Source organism: Lepisosteus oculatus, chromosome 9, assembly GCF_040954835.1.
Source record: "Lepisosteus oculatus isolate fLepOcu1 chromosome 9, fLepOcu1.hap2, whole genome shotgun sequence".
NCBI classification, from domain to species: Eukaryota; Metazoa; Chordata; class Actinopteri; order Semionotiformes; family Lepisosteidae; genus Lepisosteus; species Lepisosteus oculatus.
The window spans coordinates 27006818-27028796 of record NC_090704.1 but is presented as its reverse complement, the minus strand read 5'-3'; the positions used below and the strand labels follow the sequence as shown (position 1 = coordinate 27028796).

Below are 21979 nucleotides of genomic sequence, written 5' to 3'. Positions count from 1 at the left end.
AGGACAGTGGTGTTTTCCTATGCCCATTGAAACCACTGTGTGGATGTTCTCCAGATCTCTACTGGATTGCTACCGACCTCCTAGAGAATGAACTCTAAAGAGCTCTCCATTACTTGCAACCCCTTCCATTTTCAAAAGTACCAGTTACACAGACAGCCCTCACTCTTAACCATAAGTCTTCAAACTTAAGTCTTACTTACACGCAGCAGTGAGTGAAAGGTGAAGGTGGGCTAAAATTGATTGATAGAAGCAATCTTTATGAGATAACATATTGTTTAATATGCTCCTGGCACCCAAGATTTCAGATTCCAAAGTGTTTACCACATATATAAAACTCTAAAATGTTGCCATTACCTATATCTGTATTTGCCATGAGGCAGTGTGATACTTTATGATGGATTGCTTGACACTATTTTACGCAAACACTATTCCTGTAGTAGTTAATAAGTATTCATTTTAAGTAACTACTACTACCTTATACTTATATAGTGCTTTTCTGGACACTCCACTCAAAGCACTTTACAGGTATTGGGGACTCCCCTCCACCACCACCAATGAATAGCTTCCATCTGGTGATGCGATTGAAGCCAAAGTGCACCAGGACGCTCACCACACATCAGGTAAGTGAAGAGGAGAACAGGGTGAGAAAGACAATTCCTAGATGGTTATTATTAGGAGGCCCTGATTGGTAAAGGCCAGGGGGAAATTTGGCCATGGCATCAGGGTTGCACCCCAACCCTTTCTGAAAAATGCCCTCGGATTTTTAATGACATTGATTTTACATCTCATCCAAACAATGGCAGCTTTTATTACAGTATAGTGTCCCCATCACTTCATCCCTATCATTATCCATCACACTTTCAAAATGATATGTTTGAATGAGCGTGCGATATTTAGTGTTAATGATTTTAGGTATCCAATCAGCGAAGGGTCAGTCTGAAGTGCTGGTTGTTTGCAACTGTTCTATCCTGCTCTGTAAAAAAAGTGCAGAATGAAAACAATAACTTTCTATAATTTATAAAGCATACAGAGTTTCAAATGCATTATTAAGTTACAGAATATCAAAACCGCATTGACAAAAAAAAACGTTGTTTACATGATCAACAGTATTCAATTTGATCTTAGCAGCGTAGAAACAAACTTTTTAACACTGGATTGTTGTGTAAGATGAAATCAAAACTCCTTCAAAAATAATATGGAGGTAAATCATCTTCCATATTCGCCTATGACAGGTTTGTTAAACATGCATACAGTAAGGCTGTTACATCTGTCTATTGAAAAGTCTTTTTCATATCATTGGACTACTGACCATATCTACAGGATATCCCGGACTTATTTAGCCCTCATGCAGTTGAACAAAGTAGAGCTTGGGAAATCACAAAAGTATGATTCTCAGTCACCCCCAGTTAATACTCCCTATCAGCTTCATATTTTACTCCCTGGTAAAGTACAGGTTTTCCAAGTGGATTTATTATTGAAGTTGTTCAACTACAACTACAGCGTGATATTCAGGAGGGGAAAAATCTAATCATGATTAAAAGAAGAGAAGAAAATATAATTTAAGATCCTGCAGAGCAATTTCAAACCCCCGCTTGACCACAGCTACTGGATGACATATGAACAAATGCAGTGCACAGCTAAAAAGGCACAGTAAAGGGAAAGCCAAGATAATATGTATCAGGTAAGTTGGAGACAAAACACATCAAGTATTAAGTGCTGCCTTGATAGAGCAAGCCATACTTGAGCTGTGTTGAAAATCAAAGAGAGCTTCTCTGCATGTTCGAAGTAGATGCTGTATAACTATTATGAGCACTGACCATGTTGGGGTCTGGGGTCCCCTGCTATCGGGGGAGTTCAAGCCTGTTCTCACAGTGCAGCAAAAGGTTTCCTTAGTGACGTATTTCCCCTTCGTTTTCCTCCAGGTTGATAAATGCACAACAAAACCCGAACACATTCCATACCTTAGGATAAGGTTAATTAAAGGTTCTTGTCTTAATAACTATTGTAAAGTTTCTGGACCCTTTTTGTTTGACTTTTAGTACTTAACTATTTCACATGTAGCTAATTGTTTTCACAATTTAAAGTGAAATAATCCCATGAGCCCTTAACGTTGAACTTCTTTGAACTTCAGATTGAAGTTTTTGGAGAGTCTGTAGAAAACTATCGGGGAGACAAATTGTGTTTGGTGTAAACTGAAGTTGGAAGCCCAAATCCGTGGAGACAGTTGAATCTAATTTGCTGTAGCATTATGACATGAAACAGTAGGCATGGTAGTGCAGAGGTTAGAATTGCTGCTTTTTAGTATTGGAGCCCTGGGTTCAGTTCCTGGGATGCTGTGTGTGTGGAGCTTGTATGTTTTCCCCATGTTCACGAGTGTTTCCTCCAGATGTTCTGGTTCACTCCCATAGTCCAAAGTCATACTGGTAGGTGAATTGGCTTCTGGGAAAACTGGCCCTGTATGAGTGTGTGCGTGTCTGTCTATATGTGCCCTGCGATAGACTGGCATCCTGTCCAGAGGATCTCCTGCCTTGCGCCCATTTCTTGCCTGGTTAGGATCTGATTTCTCCCACAGTCCTGCTCTGGATACGCGGATTAGAAAATGGATGGATGAAGTGTTATGTGAATGTCTTTCTCTTTCTTCGATTCATATAGAAAAATGTGTGACAATGACATTTTCGGGTGGGAGGGGGGATACAAGCAAAAGATAAAGAGGCCAGTCACTGAATGCCTTTGATTCATATCACAACCTCTGGATCAACCCTTTCATTACTTTGTGTGCTTAAGAGGGCATGCTGCAGTACATGGGTTTTTTGAGTGGAATTTTTCTTTTATTTTTAGCAGATTCAAAGCCATTTGAATTCATGTCCCTGTCGCCATTTTAAAATACCTCCTCTGCAAATCATGAATACTTCATGATGCCTTCGGAATGAGGGAGTATTACATTAATCAAATACGTATGTCAGCTTTACTAACCCATGCCTTCTTCACACAGACATAATTATTTGGATTTGAGATCTGACACGCTTGCAAGTAACCCAGGAAATCCACACTCTTCAACATAAGATCTATCTGCAGAGCAAAGTGGACAGTTTTCTCTCTTCTGAGAGAAAAAGAAAGCTTCACTGTCCAAATACAATAAAATTAACAGAGTGCCTTTCTGATTTGATGTTCACACTAAAGTGAGTCTTAGTAAACTACTACTAACTACATTAGAAATGTCAGGTATTGACATGCAGGATGACCCTTCTGTATGAAAACCTGGATTACTTTAAATGCTGTTTAAGAAGTTTAAGAAATCTAAGTCTGTTCTTGAGAAGGCGGCAAAACTTCATGCAACCCACATAAAAGTTTACGATACATATATATTTTTCAAGCACAGTAACGTGCAATAAAGCAGTTTTAAGTTAGTAAAAGCATGAGAAATAATGTAGCTGTAAGCACATCCATTACAGAAGTGGTACAGAAAAGCAAACTATAGACATCCACAAAATTACTCTGCGTCTTCACCATTGCAACTTTTTTATAAAGGCCAAAAAAATGGAAAAGGGTATGAGAGAAGGCCTTATTCCAGAAAATTTTCTGTCATTATAAAACAACTTAGTTCTAAGTGGCCCAGTTTATTTTTACCGTTCCTCCTTAATCAGTGCATTTCCATGGTGAAGGGCTGTTGTAAAAGAGAAACCAAAACCTCCATTGTCTGATTCTTTTCTTCTGGGATTTGTTGCATGTGTCACAAGTCTGTGTGCTGACATGCACTGCTTTCTCCTTTCCCAAATAATAAACTTGCAAAATTAAGGTAATTACAAAATACATTTGTTTCATGAAAGCATTGCACGTGACAATAGGTTTTAAATTAAAATCTCATTGGTTGTTAGTAACTATCATTCTTATTTTATAGTAAGAAAAGTGACAAGTTAGAAAAAAACAAACTGAAAGTTGACAGTTTAAATGTGTAGACTTTTAATTTCAAACCTGATTATGCATTAGAATACAGAGAACAGAAAACAAAAAAAACTCCAGAACCAATCTGACCAGCTCTGTGAAAGCACTTCATTTGTTTGTTTGTTTGTTTGTTTTTTTGCTCCAGCAGAAAGCTTTCACATGATTTCAAATTCATTGTGAAAATCAAAACTATCCCAAAAGAACTAAAAACAATCGTCGCTTAGGATAGAAACAATTCTATCCAAATCAGCACATTCAAGAGCACAAGTAACAGGGTAGCAGTTCAGGTTTGTTGTCTACAACCAAAGTGTTTTGTCACAAGTTAACAAACTTTGTGCAGTCAATCATCAATGAAGACTAGAAACAACAGGCTGGATAAAATCACCTCTGGGGTATAATGCGGACAATAAAAAAATGGACACAAATGAGCAAAGCAGTGATGACTCATTAAAGAATATTTTCTTGCATTGGTCTGATAGTATTGTATTTGTCTGAGTAATTATGTGGGAATAATAGGAGGAAGCATCCTGGGTAAGACACTGTATCAGCCCTTGTAGATACAATTACTCTCTGATGCCTAATATCATATCATACTCACCACTCATTGGCATTGCTGATGTCACACAGGCAGACTGTCTTTGTGCTGTAAAAAAGCAGGTCCTTGTTAAATACATTATAATCATCCTGTTAGGCTAGCTCAGGGTTATGTGTATGAGTGGCACCTACAGTCATAACTGCAGACTCAGATTTGAACCAGTAATCCAGTGTGATTTTTTTTGCAACTTCATTAAAAGAATGGCAAAACGCCTAACTGTGTCCCCGGCTTTGATCAGATACAAGTGTGAAGTGCTAGTGTGTGAGGAATGGATGTTCCATCTTCTGAATTTGGGCCTGACATCGATGTGCTTAAAAAGTCAGGCTCCATGAGGGGAGGCACATACTGTAAGATTAGATCCCTGATTACAGTGCATTCCTCTGCCACTTATACTCTCCTTCAGCTTGCTAAATCTTAAGCATACCAGTTTATGGGTACCTGGCTATTTAGGCATAATTTACATAATAAGAACTCTCTCCTTTAGAAGAGGAAACTTGTTCTGAGCCAGGTTGAGTCCTGTGGTCTAAACACTGCGGGTCTGAGTCTAGATCGTGAATTGGTGACTGTGACTGGGGATTTCCCAAGCAACATCACATCATTGACTGAGAGGCACCAATTTATGTGTTTGAGATGGATCTCAGTGATTCACCTTCAAACCTGAATGCATGTGCCTCAGAATTATGCAGTAATCGAAGTTGCGAGTTTAGTGCACACACACGAGACAAAGGCCACACTTCATCCTGTAAGAATGGGGTGTAGTGCAAGTTAAAGTTCTCAGGTTTGATGGACATAAAAAAGTAAATCGGTGTCTGAGAGTGTTTCACTTCTAGAAACATTTACACATGAAAGGTTGCCATCTTCTAGCATTAAACTCTATTACTTCTTCAGAGCATGTTGGTGCAGCAGAGCTCTCCTCTGTTGGAGGAAGAACTGTGTGACCCCCACACTGGAGTGTGATTGTGACAGGGTTCAGATGGAGATGAGATGAGTTCGCAACTCATACATATAAAAAAGCAAGCAAAGATCAACAAGAAAACTTAAAGTTTTATTAAGGAACGTCTCTAACAACTGTCACGTGACAAATCAATGCCTGGTGTATGCAAGTAAATTCGATTTTCAAAGCTCATTTAAGAAAATAACATGAAGGAGTGGCAAAGGAACCATACTGTAGCTGGATGCATTTGTCTAAGTCCCTTTGCTAGGCTCACTTAACTAGCCAGTGACAGCTGGGATAAAGGCAGGAGATGAGAGGGGGGGGAGTGCTGAATCAAATCTAGGAAGTGGCACATCTACAGGTCTCTTCACCATTGTATTGTAGTTGAAGCTTCATGGGGGGAGTCTTTTTTTTTTTGGCCAAATGCCTTTCACTGCAGCTGTTCTATTTTGCTTTTGTTCCGTTTCATTAATATTTCTGAAATTATCTAAGAACACTCTGTAAATGGGAAATGTCTAGTCAACAAACCCTGCCAAGATCCAGGCTCTTTTACTGATATCAGAACATATACTGCTTACAGCAACAGTTTCTCTTTTTCTTCGAATTTTCTGTAGAGTGGATTTTAAATAGAAAAAAAACAACTAAGTACCTGCACCAAGTCAATATTCAAGTAATTAAAAATACATATCCTGCACTTTCTATCTCAGAACATAAATTTTAAAACAAAGATTTTATGCCAAATGTGCATTAAAAACATAATTTGATATGTTTAAGAACACATTCTTGCCGGAACAGCAGTGTTGTGGTCTTCCAAGATTATTTCTACGGACTCCTGTCTCTTGTCATATGCATTTGTACCTCAACATTGGTCTGTTCGCTCAAGTTCACCCACTCTTCAGATACAATGCCTTCAAAAGGTTTAGCATCGTCACTTCCAGATTTCCTATGTTTTTCTCTAGACCATCATTCTCCTATTTGAGACATAAAATTAGATTTCTCTCATCCAAATGACTCTCTTGGAAAACAGTTTCACGGTTTCGGGAGGCAATTTTGGTTAAAAGCTAATCTATGCTTCCAGTCGAATGAGCTAGTAAAGTGCTTCTTTCCAGTCACTTGACCATCAAATATGTTCCCTTAACATCACGTTCTTAAGCCTGCTTTGCACAAAATATGAAACACCCACTGATTTTTTATTTACCCTGTGTGTAATTGCTCTATCAAATCACTTTTCCTGAAGGTGTGCAAAAGAAACCTCATATGTACATTTTTGTTCAAGAATTATATCCCTCATGGCGTTGCTGAAGCACTGAGTATAAACGACATATTGGTTGAAAACCAGATTAAGTCAGAATTTAAAATAATACAAATGTTCTCATCCAACACGTCAGTGGCACAACCCATCAAAGGCTCATATATAACGGGTATGAAGACAGTATATACAATAATCTGCAAAAGGACCTGCTCCACCAAAGAAGAACTGGGACATGCATTCTGATTAAGTCACTAGAACTGTTAGGACCGTGTTGCTTAAGGTTTCAATTCTTTCAGGTTAATCGGTTACATTTGAAGCAAAGCTATGCTTGAGCACTGCAATATGTTTTAATAGAGGTCTAGGCTCTAGGTTAACCCCATTACAGTTTCTAAAAGGCATAAGAAACATACCCATAAAAGCCAATTTAAATTAAACATAAAGTTTTATATGAAAAAAAAAACTTTTAACTGAATGTGCCTGTCATTGAAGTTTTGCAGTAGCTGCAGCTCCCTCAAAAATATTGTATTTTTATAAAAAAAGTGTTTGTGAATTGGACCCAACAGCAGTGTTTGCCTATTCCACTGACTCTATTTTCAGTAAAAAATGCTATACTGTGAAAATCCAGCAGAGTGATGTAATCTTATTTCATTTTAAAGCCCAGTTCATTAACAAAATACGCCATTAGCTCTTCAGTAATGGCACATTTTTCCATATACTGTACGTGTACAATTATTACAGTAACACTTATACAGATTTAGCATCCTCTCACACTTTCCTGTACAGAGTTGTGTTAATGATTTACATCTAGCAGGAGGCTGCATAGTTATGGAAAAGGGCAAAAGTATTTTTTTTTCGGTTAAACAGAAGAATGTAAGAAAGACAACAAATAAAAAGCAGCCATTTGACAGATAGTGCCTACTAGATTAATTATATCTAATTGATCACAGGATCTCATCCAACTAAAGTGGCTTCAGACACCCACAGTTCTTTGTGTAAAGAAGTGCTCCATATTGTTCCTATACACATTACCTCTTAATTTACATCTGTGAGCCAAAGTCCTACTTTCACTGCTGATGCTTAAATAGTCCATTGGATTAAATTTGAATAACTTTCAGGATTTTTGAATACATCTATCAAGTCTCCTCAATCTCCTCAGATTTGAATAGATGAGATTAAGTTCCTTTAAACTGTGCCATATGCAGTGCCTTTTAAACAAGGAGTTGGTCCAGTGGCTCTTTCTTGATCTCTTAGGGAGAGAAATATTTTCTGTAATGTGGTGATAAGAATTGTAAACAACATTCTAATCTCAATATAGCAGACTCTGTTCAGAGAAACATTGCAATACAGAAAAAAAAATCCTTACTGTATATATAGGTCAACTCATCCTTATTTAGCAAAGCTGTACTGTTGCAAAGATAAATTTCCTCAAACAGCTTGCTGTTCAGAAGTATACATGCTGTTCTTAAGGATGCTAAACAACCGACTTTCATGTGTATTAATTTGGAGAGATTTCCATTTGCTACACCTCCTGTTTCAGACCTCTGTGGTATTTCCTACAAAGTGTGCCTTACTGTGAGCATTGACTGCGGGCAGGTGTGATCTCAGGGAAAACGTCAAAGATCATAGCATGGGTTCAGACTCCCAGCCGAGAGGGCTACCGGAACACATCCAAACCAAACAACTTTGCATAGTCCCTTGCAGCTGGGCTGGAAAGGGTTTCCCTGCCTGCGGAGGTCTGTGTCATGTGTATTCCAAAGCCCGGTATGAAGGCTCCTCTAGGAAACAATTCGTCCCATAGTGGCTTCAGTGTTGCCTGTGTACTTTGTACAGAGACAAGCCTGAATGCCTAAAGGAATAATTATCATACACAAATACATTTTTTTTAAAAAAAAGGGGACTGTTTCAGTAGCTGCTATTGATGTTCCTGGCAGACTGTGTGGTGAGGCATTTAAACCTTAATGTTGCTGTTAGAGCAGATGAATCATTAATGCCGTGAAATCACAGGAACTGGGATTCTTGCAGTTGGGAAGTGAGGAGCTGGGCATGCCTCTGTGGTCTTCTTCAGATGCATATACCTGCTATATCTATCAAGCAATTATCATTTATTTATGGTAACAGTTTTCACTGCAATCGGAAACCATATGCTCAGCCTTCACTTTACAATTTAACATTCTTTACTTTGCAGACAGCAGGCTAAAGAAAATAAGTCTCTAGTCTGCAGGATTCTCCTAACACCAGGAGATGCTGACAGGTCTTTTACTTGCAACTGAACAAAAAGCGTCCCTCAAGCGGCCCTCAAAAGATACAGTAATGCCACTTCCTCCTGTTGTCCAAATTCTTACGTCTTGTTACATAAACACCTAGTTTTGGAAACACTGGTTTTATCTCAGCTCAGGGTGACTCCCGCACTCAACTGGGAGAATGAAGAAAGGCCGATGGCCCTCTCAATAACTTTTTCAACACATTGCAAGCTCAGGATGCATTACAGGATGCTAAGAGCTGTTTGGAGGTGTGAACCATATATCAGTGACACCACAGTAAGCCACAGGCAACCAGACGCTGTGGTAGCTCAGCTGTTGTTTTGCCAAGAGCCAAGACAGTTCTGGCTGACTAATCCTAACTCCCTTTTCCAAGGCATTGAGCTATGCAGGGATGCTGGGGTATGGAACACACTACCCTGCCACATTGTTGAAGCCAATACCCTGGCTTCCTCCAAGAAACAGCTGGATGAGATCTTTGGTTCACTTAGCAAATCAACAACCAAACGGTTGACAGGCCCATTGGACTCCTCTCGCTTGTAACCTTCCTCATGGTTTTCATCGTGTATCACCATTTCGAGAATCCTAGTCTCTGTTGGCTGGTGAAATGAGTGCACAGCCTACAGACAGCAGCTGTAGCGGGCTTTATAATCTTTAAAATAAAGTATGTTGAAGAAGAAAAACATCCTTACTTCACCACATTAACTTGCTTACAGCATTCTCCGGGTTTTACAGTAGCTGCTGCTGTAGAGGGATGGCAAACACCCTGATAAAGACAGGGCTGGAAGAGCTGTCAATTCCTGTGCATTTAGCATTTCGATGACGAGTTCGTACAGCAGGACCACAGTCATGAGGGAACGATGAAAAAAGTCTGTAATAAGCTAATGGTACACCCCTCAGTACCCTTGCGCATTTCTGTGCTAATTAACAAAGACACTAATTACAATAGTTACATAGAGCAGAGAAAATCTTGCTCTTAGGCATTCATAAAATCAACAGAATTCTTTCAATTTTTAATTGAAATGTTAACAGCCATAAAAAATCCCAAATTGAAATTATACAATAACAAAAACTAGGCAAACAATGGCTTCAGTCTCCACTTCAAAACGAATGTGTCTTTATTGTTGATGGGAAACAGGCGTAAACGAAAACAACAAAAACTGATTTAGGGGATGTACCCTCCTTTTTTAATTAGCTGTTTGAAACTAAAACAGTTAACTCCTGATGCTCCCAGATGTGTTTCCCTTGTTTAGCAATAATTATATAATTTATTTGAGCATGTCAGTGAATTGCGATGCCAATCAGCAAATTGTAGTCTGACAAAGTCAACATTAATTAGCTATGCAACAATGTTTCTTAGAACAAACGATTCTAAAAGAGAGCTAGTGATTGCAGATCACACCAAAAGTATAAATACTGTACCCTACACAGTGAATGTAGAATACTACCTCTTTTTCATGTACAGTATACTCACAGCATGACAGATACTCCTGTTTTAGCTAAGGTTTTAGAACACAGTTGCCCATATTTCACATTATACCTTTTGTTAAAAAAACTACAGCTGAAGTATTTACAACATTTATTTTATTTTTAATATGAATGTGGGAAGAATTCGAAAAGATGTTTTGCAGTCTATATAGCTTGCTAGTGTTAAGCCCAGATATTTAAAAGGAAATATCATGCCACGGTCACAGCTTGACTGTCCTGTTACAGAGACATGCATGGTTTGTGATAGAGATGACTGCTTTTGTCGTTCACTCAGGATTCATTATGTTTCATTTCTCTGCAGGCGAAATGCTGATATTTCTGGATAAGGTGCAAGAAACCATCAACAGCTACTGTAACTCCTTGACTTGAACCACAGTATTTCATTATTATTTGAGGAAAGCTACCACAGTGGTTAGCATTCTGCCTCACATGGCTGGGGCCCTGTGTCCAGTTCTGCGTGAAGTTTGGACTGTATGATTTCCCCATGTTTGGATGGGTTTCCTCCGGGTGCTCCGGTTTCCACCCACAGTCCAAAGACATGCTGCAGGGCTTCTTAATAAACCAGCCCTGATGTGAGTGTGTGTGTGTCTGTGTGTCCCCTTTTAATGGACTGGGTGTATCATCCATGGTGTCCCCTGCCTTGCACCCCCTGCTCACTGGGATAGGCTCTGGCTCCCCCGCCACCCTGAATTGGATAAAGCAGTTAGAAAATGGGTGGATGGATAGTGCAATCTAGAACTGCCTTAAAGAAACCTCTGACAGCTACCCAGTCATACAGGCTCACACCTGAAGAAGGCTCCACAGCCGAAACGTTGTGTTTTCTTTCTTCTCTTTTCAGCATGGAATAAACCTATTACTTGTTCCCAGGCTTATGCATTCACAAAGCAGAGATAGTCTGGCAGAAGATTTCAATCAAGCACAGTAAAAGGAATTAAACACACACTACACTAGAGTGCTGCATGGCTTATTCAATTATTTCTGAATGCTACAATCAGTGTTAAATACACACTTATGATTGATTAATCCAAAAAAGAAAACACAGCAACAAAGGCCCCTAAGGCCCTTTGTAAGTGTGTCTAAAGAAAAGGCCACCTGCACAGGTCCTCTGCATAAAGAGCTGGCAATGGCAATGGCTCACAGTCTAGGACTCTTTTAGGCATGAAACACCTGCGCTTCTCAAGCTCTGACCCCAGTGGGATGCTAGCTCAGCTGTTTCCAAAGCATCCTTCTGCACCAGGCACTCGGCCTGCGCTGGGCCACTGACCTCAAGCCTATTCTCAATGCCAGATGATCCCAACTCTAATCGGTGAAACACAACAACAAAAGATCACAGGTCACTCAGAGCTCCACTGTGCCCTGCTTACAAAATAATGCAGAATGCAGAAATAAGGAACCTGAGATCCACAGAACACCACACATCTCTCCCGTAAAGAAGGTAAATGTTACAGTACAATGCATGACCATTTGGATCATTTGTTTGATCCAAATCATTAGTTTGATCGTCTATGAACGCCCGAAAAACGATGACTATAGCTTTCAGCATACAGCATTCAGATTTCAGCTTACTCTCTTACTAGCAGAGCTGTTCAATGCCAATTGCATGTCATCCAGCCTAAGGCATTTTTAGGATCCCCTTGTATTACTCTCCACAGTTAGTGGTGAGCAGAATTTAATAATTTAATAATAAGGTTAATAATCACACACAAGTGCATTAATAATGGGGGTGTTTATAAATTTAGTACAAGGTCAGTACAGATTTTTAATTTGTAAACTGAACTGGAAGGGTGTCAGTTCATTTTGTTTTGAATCCTAGTCTATTTTATCATGTATTGTGAAAAACGCGGACAATATTTATGAACATAATTGCCTGTTATTGTAACACACTGAACACATTCAGGAAAAATGTTTATTTTGAGTCCTTTTTATTCTAGTTCATTTTATTACTTTTATTTTAAAAACATGTTAGGGGGGACAATATTTATAAATACAACTGCCTGTTGTTGTGATACACATGGAACACTCATACAGGAAGAGTGTTAGTTCATTCTATTCATATATTGTGAAAACCTGGGACAATATTTATAAACAGAACTGCCTGGGGTGTCTGGGAGGAGAGAATGTGTATGAAAACAACTTGTGTCAATGCTGAAAATAAATGTAAAAAACAGGTTGCCTGTCAACAAATTGTGAACTCAACAAATAGTGCAAGGATCTGAGCTGAAGGAAATTTCTGAACCCCTGTTGAAAGTGCTCTGTACTGTCAGAAATTTGATAATGGAGCAATGTTTGACTTCCGATTTTCAACACCTATTACAGCCTACCTGTCAAAACTACTGAAATAGCAGGAATCTCTAGGTGTGTGGTTTTGTATTATATCATACAGTATTTACAGGAGGCTCAAAACATTTTAAACTACCTTCCTGTATACAGTATGTATATGCCTATTGCTGCTTATTTAAACATGTTAACATTCTTAACATTTGCTCAGCTAGAATCTGAATCCACAAATGCAGTCATTACAAATGCAAACAGAACCAAAACAATTTCTGTAACTGTGAAGTTAAAGACACACACCATGGCTTAATATCTCATGCACACTCTATTATGACCATACTTTTGATTAGATTGTGTGTTTCTTTTTACAGACATAACAAAGTTGAACAATGTTATTCTCCAATTATTAAAACACAGGTCTGTCTTACCTGTACTGGAATGTGGTGTAAATTGGCAGATGGTATTAAAAAGATAAGAAGCCTATCAGAACTTTCGGACAGGAATGATTTTTAACTGATACTGAAGTTACATTGACACATATTTACAAAAATCTAATTTGTGGTGGTGAATTCAATGTGAGAAAGGGGTGGCAAATGAATAAAAAATAATACATTTTTGTGTGTTCATGATGAATCAAAATCACAAAAAAAGAGAATCAAATTAAATAGACACACAGAAATACATAATAGTTCAGCAAATGCATGACTAACTTAAATACTGTGAAGCTAAAGGAAAATGAACTTCATTGTTTTGCACTTTGATTAGGGTATTCATTTGAAAATGTTTTCAATGTTTTAAGTTATAGGCACTTGTAAATCAAGTAGATACCACCTACCCCACTCTTAAAATTTTATTAATGAGGATCCCAGGCTGACCTTCAAGATTGATAGCATTTTTGTGTCCTTTTATCCTCAAAAAAGACATCAATCCTTCAGAACATTACAGATGTCAAAAGTATTCAAGGTTTCAAAACTACAATAGGAAAATGAGTTTATTTTCAATTTGAAAGATAGAACATAATTACAGCACTTCATTCAGGATGAATGTTAGGTTAGTATGATGTGCATGTCCAAGGTTAATCTGGTTGGCGTTTAAATAATGCTTTATGGAGGCATAGTGTCACTGTAGGGTAACTGTAGGGTAACTTTATTTTGGGAGCTGTAATATTGACTTTTCTTATACAAAACAGTATGATAGCTTAGGCAAAGATGGACATCTTTATGCTACACACATCATCACATCACTTTCAATAACTGTTTATCCATGTCAGGGTTACAGTGGCCCAGAACCTATCCCATTACAGCCTGGATGAGACACCAGTCCATCCCAGGGCAAACACAGACACAAACATGCACACAATCACCGCAGGGCCATTTTTCCCAGAAGCCATTTTACCTTTGGACTGTGGGAAGAATCCAGAGTACCTGGATGAAACCCATTCAAAACCAGGGAGAACATGCAAACTCCCTGCAAATAGTACCCTAGTAATTGAACCCAGGGCTGCAAAGCAGCAGTGCTAACCACTGGACCGCTGAGCCTCCTTCTTTTTGCTAGTATTGGGCAATAATAGTATCCAACTGAAAAATTGAAAATTGAAATCCCATTGGCACTGCTATTACATTTCACCAGCAACTCAATGTAACAAAGCTGCCACAAATCTGTCACAAAGCTGTAACAAATCTGCATGAAGATGCAGATGCTAGCCACTTCAGACATAATGATTATGTGTTGTTGATTGTAACATCAGTCATCATGTAATTGCCTGCTGGGTAAATAATAGCCCTAAAGGTTGCCCAAATCGGACTCTTCTTATAACAATTGTTTCCCATTGGGACTTGTTTTCTGCAAGATTCTATTGGGCATTGACAGCCCACACAAATAGATGAACACGCTTCAGGACAACTGAAAAACATGTTGGCCTTTTTGGAATCAAAGTCAAAAAAGAATTATGGCCATTTGAGATGGAACCGATACTGCAGCCAGGGCCAAATCAAAATGTCAGATGAGCTACCAATCGCGGACTGTAAACCTATTACATTATGGTGGCTTTCTGTAGGCGTTTGGACTCATGGTAGCTGGGTCAAAATTCTGTTTGGACCAGTCAATAGCGAGGATTTGGAAAAGGTAAAAAAACATACATTGCCAAACACTGCTGGGGACACACTATTGACATTATTGGCACAGACAAACATGGGGACGAGAATGACAAAGGCACAGGGTTGAGAAATGTGCTTATCCCAAGGGAATGTGGTCTCTAGAGGCAAATCAATTGACAGCAAAAGGAAACTCAGGTCCTGCTAGTGCCTAATGACAGCCGGCTTCAGATTTGTGTGCAAAGCACGAGTTGTCGTTTTTATTAATAGTACTTCAAATAAAACCAAGGTACATTCTCATACACTGAAAAATACTGTCACACAGCACTGCAGAAAATACCCAACAAAAGCTATTTCTGAGCACATTTTCTTTCGTTTAGGGAATACTAACCAACACCTGTCTACTGCACAATACTCCATGAATATTTAAAAGATTAACTGTTGCTATAACTCTTTCTTCTGCTCTAAATCACTATTACACCATAGCTGCTCTTCCCACACCTGTTCGATAAGTAGTTAGGCAGGGCTGGGGGAGTGTAATTGGAATCATTTCCTGGGTAAGTTAACAACAGAAACATTGCAATCAAGGATGGAGGAAACTAGAGAGAAGCCAGATGGATGGAGCTAATCAATGTTCAGAAACAGAACTGACCCCTGCAATATGTGTGGCGCCCATAGCAATATGCAAATCGGAAGACGTTTTCCACTCCACACGACTGCTTCAGTTTGTTTTCATCACTGGTACAGCAGATTAGTTGCTCCGTTCAAACATTGCAAGGAAAAACTCTCAATCACTTGCCTATGGAGGAAAAAAAAAGCTGAACAAAAACAGCAGCTGTTTATATTTGTGTGGAAAAGGAAAACAGCAGCCTTCCTACAATGGGGTTCATTGATCTATAATTGAAAATGTCAAAAAATCCTGATTGAGTCTCCTTGATGAGGCAATAGCAGAAATGAGCAGACCACGAACAGCTGTATTATTATTTTCTAATGTAAATCTGCCATGAACTGAATCACAACCTAAATAAAAAGCATGATTTCTCTGTTATAGAAAGATTTCTGTAATAGCTGACGCTGATTTTTTTTCTTTTAAAATATAGAGGTAAGATTAACGCCATACAGTATATTACACGCCAGCTAGCATTGTTTAAATGCACTTGTATAAAAAATTAAACATTGTTTTCATAGTGATTCATTCGGGTTCCGTAAAAGCAGAATCTCGTTTGCAATGGCAATTTTTAAGTGGTGTAAAAAGGCAGGATCCACTCTTACTGTTAAAAACATCTTTCCTTCACACTTCTGCACTACAGACCAGAGACCGAAAACGTTGTGCTTCCTTATGCCCACTATCTTCCTAGCTGTACAGCTCGCGACATAAATCATTATACCATAGCAGTTTTATCTTATACGGTGATGGTGTGAGGGAGCTTATTAAATTCCTTTTGGTGTGATTGGGCACCATTTCAAACACAATGTTCTCTGGCAGACTCACCTGAAAAAAGAACAGGCTGCCGCTATACAGCATGCCCTACAATCTGAAGCCTCTTCAGATAATCCATAGAAGATGGCACGTCTTTCGCCACAAATACATACATTTCCGTTCAATTAACAAAGGTAAAATGCCACCTATCGATGTTTTTTAAAGCAGAAATATAAAGGATTTTATTTATATCCCCTATCTATTACGGACTACATTTTTGACAAAAGTTATTGAATTTGAAAATAGTGTCCTCCTCTCATCAACACACAGCAGGAGTGTAACCAAAGACATTGCCCCTCACATGGCTTTTAAGGAAGGGGAAAGGACAGGAAACAGAGCTGTAGAAATACTGTACCACTTCATTTTAAAAACTGTAAGCTAGTATTATAACAATGTCCGGCCTGGAACCAAACCTTTTGATTTATTATCAGATTCATAAAAAGAGAGGCAGGTAAGTTTAAAAAAAAACTGAGCTTGAATCAATTAAATAAATTGGAATTTTAAAAATATTCTCACACTGAAACCTTTTGTCTTCCTCCCTGTCACCACAGGGCCAACCTTTTTAATATTCATTTTATCTGATCTCCCTGGACAGTCAAACTCCCTGTAACCTGTATCAAATATGAATGAAAGAATGAATCCATTCATTAGCTAATTACCTAATTAGAATATCTCAGCTCCTTTTCAAAGTCCTGTTTAGGGTCTCTTGCTGCTGAAGGTAAAGAAATGAGAATAGATTTCCTCCATCTTAAATTTAGGAATGAAAAAAAAAGACTAAAACCCTGTCTATTATTAAATATATTTCTTAGATCTAAAGAGCAGAGTATAATCAGACCCAGTGTATCCCTGCATCTGGTAATGTTGTAAAATTCCATATAGTTTTAGGCTGCCTGATCCTGCTATGTGTCTTTATATGCCATTAAAACAAATATATGAACCATTGCTGACTTAATGCTCGAATCTCTCAGATATGAAATCAAATTCTAATGACCAACCTGTTCTCATTTTCACTATAAAATAAGAATAGTGCCATCTTTTCTGCTACTGTTAGAACATCAAGTGCATTACCTTTAGTCCTAGTACTGAACAAATTGCCTTAGTGAAGCCTGTTACAAGTTTTCCAACAGTTTCTTTTGAAAAGAGGAAACACAATCCAATCTGTGATACCAGAGACAAAATCACAAGAACCATTTATTTATCCGCTTCTGTTTCTTTGAGTGTTTTTCTCCTTTGTGCGTAAACACTGCAGATTGAAGGAAAAAGAAAAGGACATTTGTGCTGATACAGGCAGCAAAATCTCGGCGACTGCTGCTCAGTAAATCACAACCCTGCGAAGGCAGCTATCATTTAAAGTGTTGTATGTTGTGGACTTCCTTAAGGGAATTAAAGAGCAGCTCACATTTTAAGCAACATTTTAACTGAAATGTCTTGACACACAACTGTATGCATCCTCTCCAGTAAAACACATTTCTGGAAGAAACACAAACAAAAACACGTTGAATGTGTACTAAGAAATTTTTGATAAGAAGAGGGAACACTTACAGTATCTTAAAGCCGTATGAGCACCAAGGGGTGACAATTTTTTGTCAGGTGCAAATATTCTTATATTTTTGACTGTAAAGAATCTGGTGTTTAACTGTGCTCTTCCTATGAGTGGAGATTTAGCTCCAGCTGTGAAAGGGGAAGAGACAGCAACAGCTGGCTGTCACTGTTGACAGACTGAACCACCAGGGTGGACGCTACTAGCCCCTGCTCTGCAGCCCTCTGCTTCAGCCCCGGACTTCCCCGCCTCAGTGCCATGCAGCAGTGCGCTCCAAGTTTGGATGCTCAGTCTGCTTTAAGGAGAAGCTGCCACCAGGATGAGTAACCATGACAGATCAAACGCCCCCTGTCTTGTGTAGATTTTATGCGGCAGGCAGGGGAATTTTCTCTGACTGTTTCCAGAACGGGTTTCCCAGTGTCTCCTGTTTTTTTTTTTAGACATCACTAGCAGATACAACCAGGCAGTAAGAAAACACACACCAAAAAAGAAAGAAACTCAGATCGAATAATTCCAAGCCACCACTCTTTTCCTCAGCTCCTCCTGGTCTTTAATCTTTTCTTCCCTTCAACCTGCTATGAGTGCGGAGAACGAAATTTCACCGGGACAAAATAATTACCCAGAGTTTATTTTAATTTTTCACGTCTGAGGATTCTTTCATTTGGTTTTTGGAAGGCTGTAAAACTTTTCTGTTCTGTCTCTGCTTGAAAATCCCTGACCAAAATCATTAGTTCCCTTATCCTTGCCAGCTTGTTTGATCTCAAACAGCTCTGACAGTACGCAAAACATCTGGGCCCTTAAAAATGATACAGATCAATCCTGACTGTTACAGGGCCTCTTCCTCTCGGTCATCCATGCCATCCCCCCGACCCCAGGCCCTCTATGCAATACACTGAAGAGCTGCTCTTCCCAGATGGACCACTACGAGTCTTGTAAGAGATCCTCCGCCTCCTCCCAAACACGCTGTACTAACCACTATTGGACTGACAGATACGGAAGTGCTAGGACTTGCCCAAGGTCATACAGCAGAGAAGCAAACCCCAATGGGATTGAAACTGCACAAATCCCCCTCCCCCGGCTCTTTCTCTTTTTTTATGGACAGTTTAACCCATTGACAGGTGCGCCGACAAAGTATGCAAGCAAAGCATCGTAGACCTTCATTCCTAACAAACTGCTCACTCCTTTCACTCCAATTGAACTGACTGATTCTACCCAACTTCACCTGTGTCTCCCTCCCCCACCTCCAAGTCCCCCACCTCTCGTCTTACCAATAGTGACCTGCCCCCAGGCTGGCTGCTTGGGATTTCCCTGGGATAAAGCAGCGATCTCATCTCAGGTAAGGTGCTTTCAGTAGGGGCTAGTCCCAAGTGCTGTGGGTACCTCATCATCATCTTGTGGGATTGTGAAAGAGGCTCCTCGTTCACACACAGACAGAGACAGAGAAGGATGGATGGAATGGTAAAGCACAGGGAGAGAGAAAAGAAGGAGAGATCGAGACAGGGAGAGAGAGCGAACACACACATCCAGGCACGCAACCCTTGGAACGCATGCACACACACACACATGCGCGCGCGCGCGCTTGTTCACACACTCTGAGCCCCAGATGGACTATTCCTCATGCATCCTTGGCATTAACAGCCGCCTGCTCAGAAAGAATCACGAAAACCAGTCATCATACCAAAAACAGCCAACCCTTGCCTCTCCACTCACTTCACCACGAGCAAGCAGGGGCAGAAAACGAAGTACCCCATTCCCAACTTATTAACCTCCATCCACCAGCTGAGCAGCCCTGCCAGGATGTCTCTTTACAGCCTCTACCCCCCCCCAATATTTCCATAAATTTACCTCCCCCTCTGCACTTCCTGCTCCTGCCTTCCAAAAATCACACATACACACACACACCAAAAAGAAAGGACAGGCAGCCAATATTCCCCAAATCCTGGAATTAGAGAGCCTGAGAAAGAAAAATCAAATCCATTGCTTTACCTCATTGCTCAACAAGGCGGCATTCAGTGTTCGGCTGATCTCAAACATCTTGTTGCCAAGGCTTTTGTTTTCCTTTCTTTTTGCTGTCCCCCCCCCCTCTCTTTGTCTCTCTTGCAGAAATGGGAGGCAGTCCCACGGAACAAAAAAAAAGGACCAAAAAACTGAAATTAAAAAGAAAGATCCTTTATTGTTTTCTTGTGTTGTTTTTTTTTCCCCCCCTTTCGCCTTTGCACACCTCTGTCAGTTCTGGAGCTTGTGCCCGGGGTCTCGGCACACAACTGGAGAGTCAATATTTTTTCTTTATCTCCCCGGAGTCAGCACATTAAAACAAGCAGCCGGGCTCGTAGGACTGCTCCCTTATCTTTCCCCCGCACACTCTCACACACAATGTGCTCCGATCCTTACACAGCTCTCTGGCAGATTAGCTTGTCCCAAAACATAGCTCTTAGTTTAAACTCCCTCCCTCTCTCTCTCCTCTCTCTCTCTCCCTTTCTCATTCCTTCTCTCTCACTCTCTTTACCCGGCAGTTACAGTTCACTGTGTTACCACAAGGTGGGTAGTCTCTGCTAACTAATGACAGCCACGGCACATCTGTCTTGCTCTTCCTTCGTTTTGACTCTCCTTGCGCTTTACAGCAGGGCATGTGGCAAATCACACACATACGCATGCACACATGTTTCCAGGCTGAAATCAACTTGCTTTTATTAACCCAGCAAGCTTCTTATTTGTTACTGATACATGCATATTGGTCCTAGTGAGGAGTCTGCTGTGTCTGACTTAACTACCTACTGCTAGATAGACCCTCGAGTCACATGCGGGAGGGGTGTAATGCACATGGAGGGGTCTCAGTTGTCCTTTCCCGGCATTCATCTCTGGTTTCCACCACCAAGGACTGATGTCTGTGTGTGTAGGGGGGGTGAGGTGATTCATGAGATTACAGATTTTTTTAATGCAGTCTCACTGGTGGGGAGAAAGTGGAAACCTATTTGAATTTTGGTGGCTCCACTGAGTCACTAGGGGCTCACACATTGCCTTCTCATTTCACAGCGACCCTAGCCATCAAGGTCATCAAGGTCACACAGAAGCTGAAAAAATGACCTCAGAGTGTCAAAGCCCAGTGAATTACGATGGAGTACCTAGAGTAAGTATAACTTATGAGCTATGGAGGAAGAAGGCAAACAGAGAGGCTAGAAATGGAGAATAAACTGCAGTCCTCTTGGATGTAATATGAATGCAAGCTGCAATGATGCCTTTAGTGCTGACACTCCCAGACTGGAAAAGCTGGGAGGCAGGAGGAGGGGGGTGAAAACCAGCACCAAGTCCATTAATGAAAAGGAACACTGAAACATGAAACACCAAATTTCGATCCTTTCTTTTAAGAGAAACCCTTGTTTATCTGCAGGACATGGACACACGTTAGTTTATGTCACCCAGTCTTTATTTATTATTAAATTTGTTGTTACATTTAAAAATGTAAGACTGCAAAGTTGCCATTGAGATGTGTAAGATCTTGGGGTGAGCAGTGGCTCTGTGGCTAAGGATTTGAGCCTGTGGCTGGAAGGTTATTGGTTCAAATCCCGCAGCCGACAGAGGAATCCTACTCTGTTGGGCTCCTGAGCAAGGCCCTTAACCCCAACTGCTCCAGGGGCGCTGTACAATGGCTGACCCTGTGCTCTGACCTCAAGTTTCTCTCCCTGTCTGTGTCATGTGTCTCATGGAGAGCAAGCTGGGATATGTGAAAAGATGCATTCCTAATGCAAGAAATTGTATATGGCTAATAACGTTATGTGATGTGATCAACCCTCCAGTAAAAAAAAATAGCTAAGGAAGCCCTTCTGGCTACATGGAGCCCAGGTAAAAGGTGAAGCAGAATTGTGATTCAATATAGGGAAATTGAGCTTTGCCGGAAGAATAGGATAGGCATCAGGGCAATGCTAGTTTCCTCCTGGTTTTGAACCTGTTAGACAATGCCACAACCCCTCTCTCAGCTCCATCTCACATCTACATTTTAGCTGCTGAACTGGGGGCTGTGAAGGGGTGGGGACGTTATAAATCATGACCCTATGAAGCCATAAGCAGCTTATTAATTTATTACATAAATAATCTCATTACAATATGGACTGTTTAAATAGGATAT

The 21979-nt window shown here is 40.1% G+C and overlaps 1 protein-coding gene across 7 annotated transcripts in view; it reads right to left on the bottom strand.

Moving 5' to 3' along the window:
• elavl4 (ELAV like neuron-specific RNA binding protein 4) overlaps nt 1-20289 on the bottom strand; it is a 108705-nt gene extending 88416 nt beyond the window's left edge. For 2 of the 7 annotated variants that reach the window (XM_069194312.1, XM_069194317.1), the window contains exon 1: nt 19843-20289. In XM_069194312.1, coding sequence (XP_069050413.1) covers nt 19843-19890 — 48 coding nt within the window. In that variant the 5' untranslated portion in view covers nt 19891-20289. Of the gene's footprint in view, nt 1-4540; nt 4586-19124; nt 19283-19842 lie in introns of those variants that run through there. The other 5 variants (XM_069194319.1, XM_069194308.1, XM_069194307.1 and 2 more) reach the window with 5 other exon arrangements.
• Nucleotides 20290-21979: the final 1690 nt, after the last annotated feature.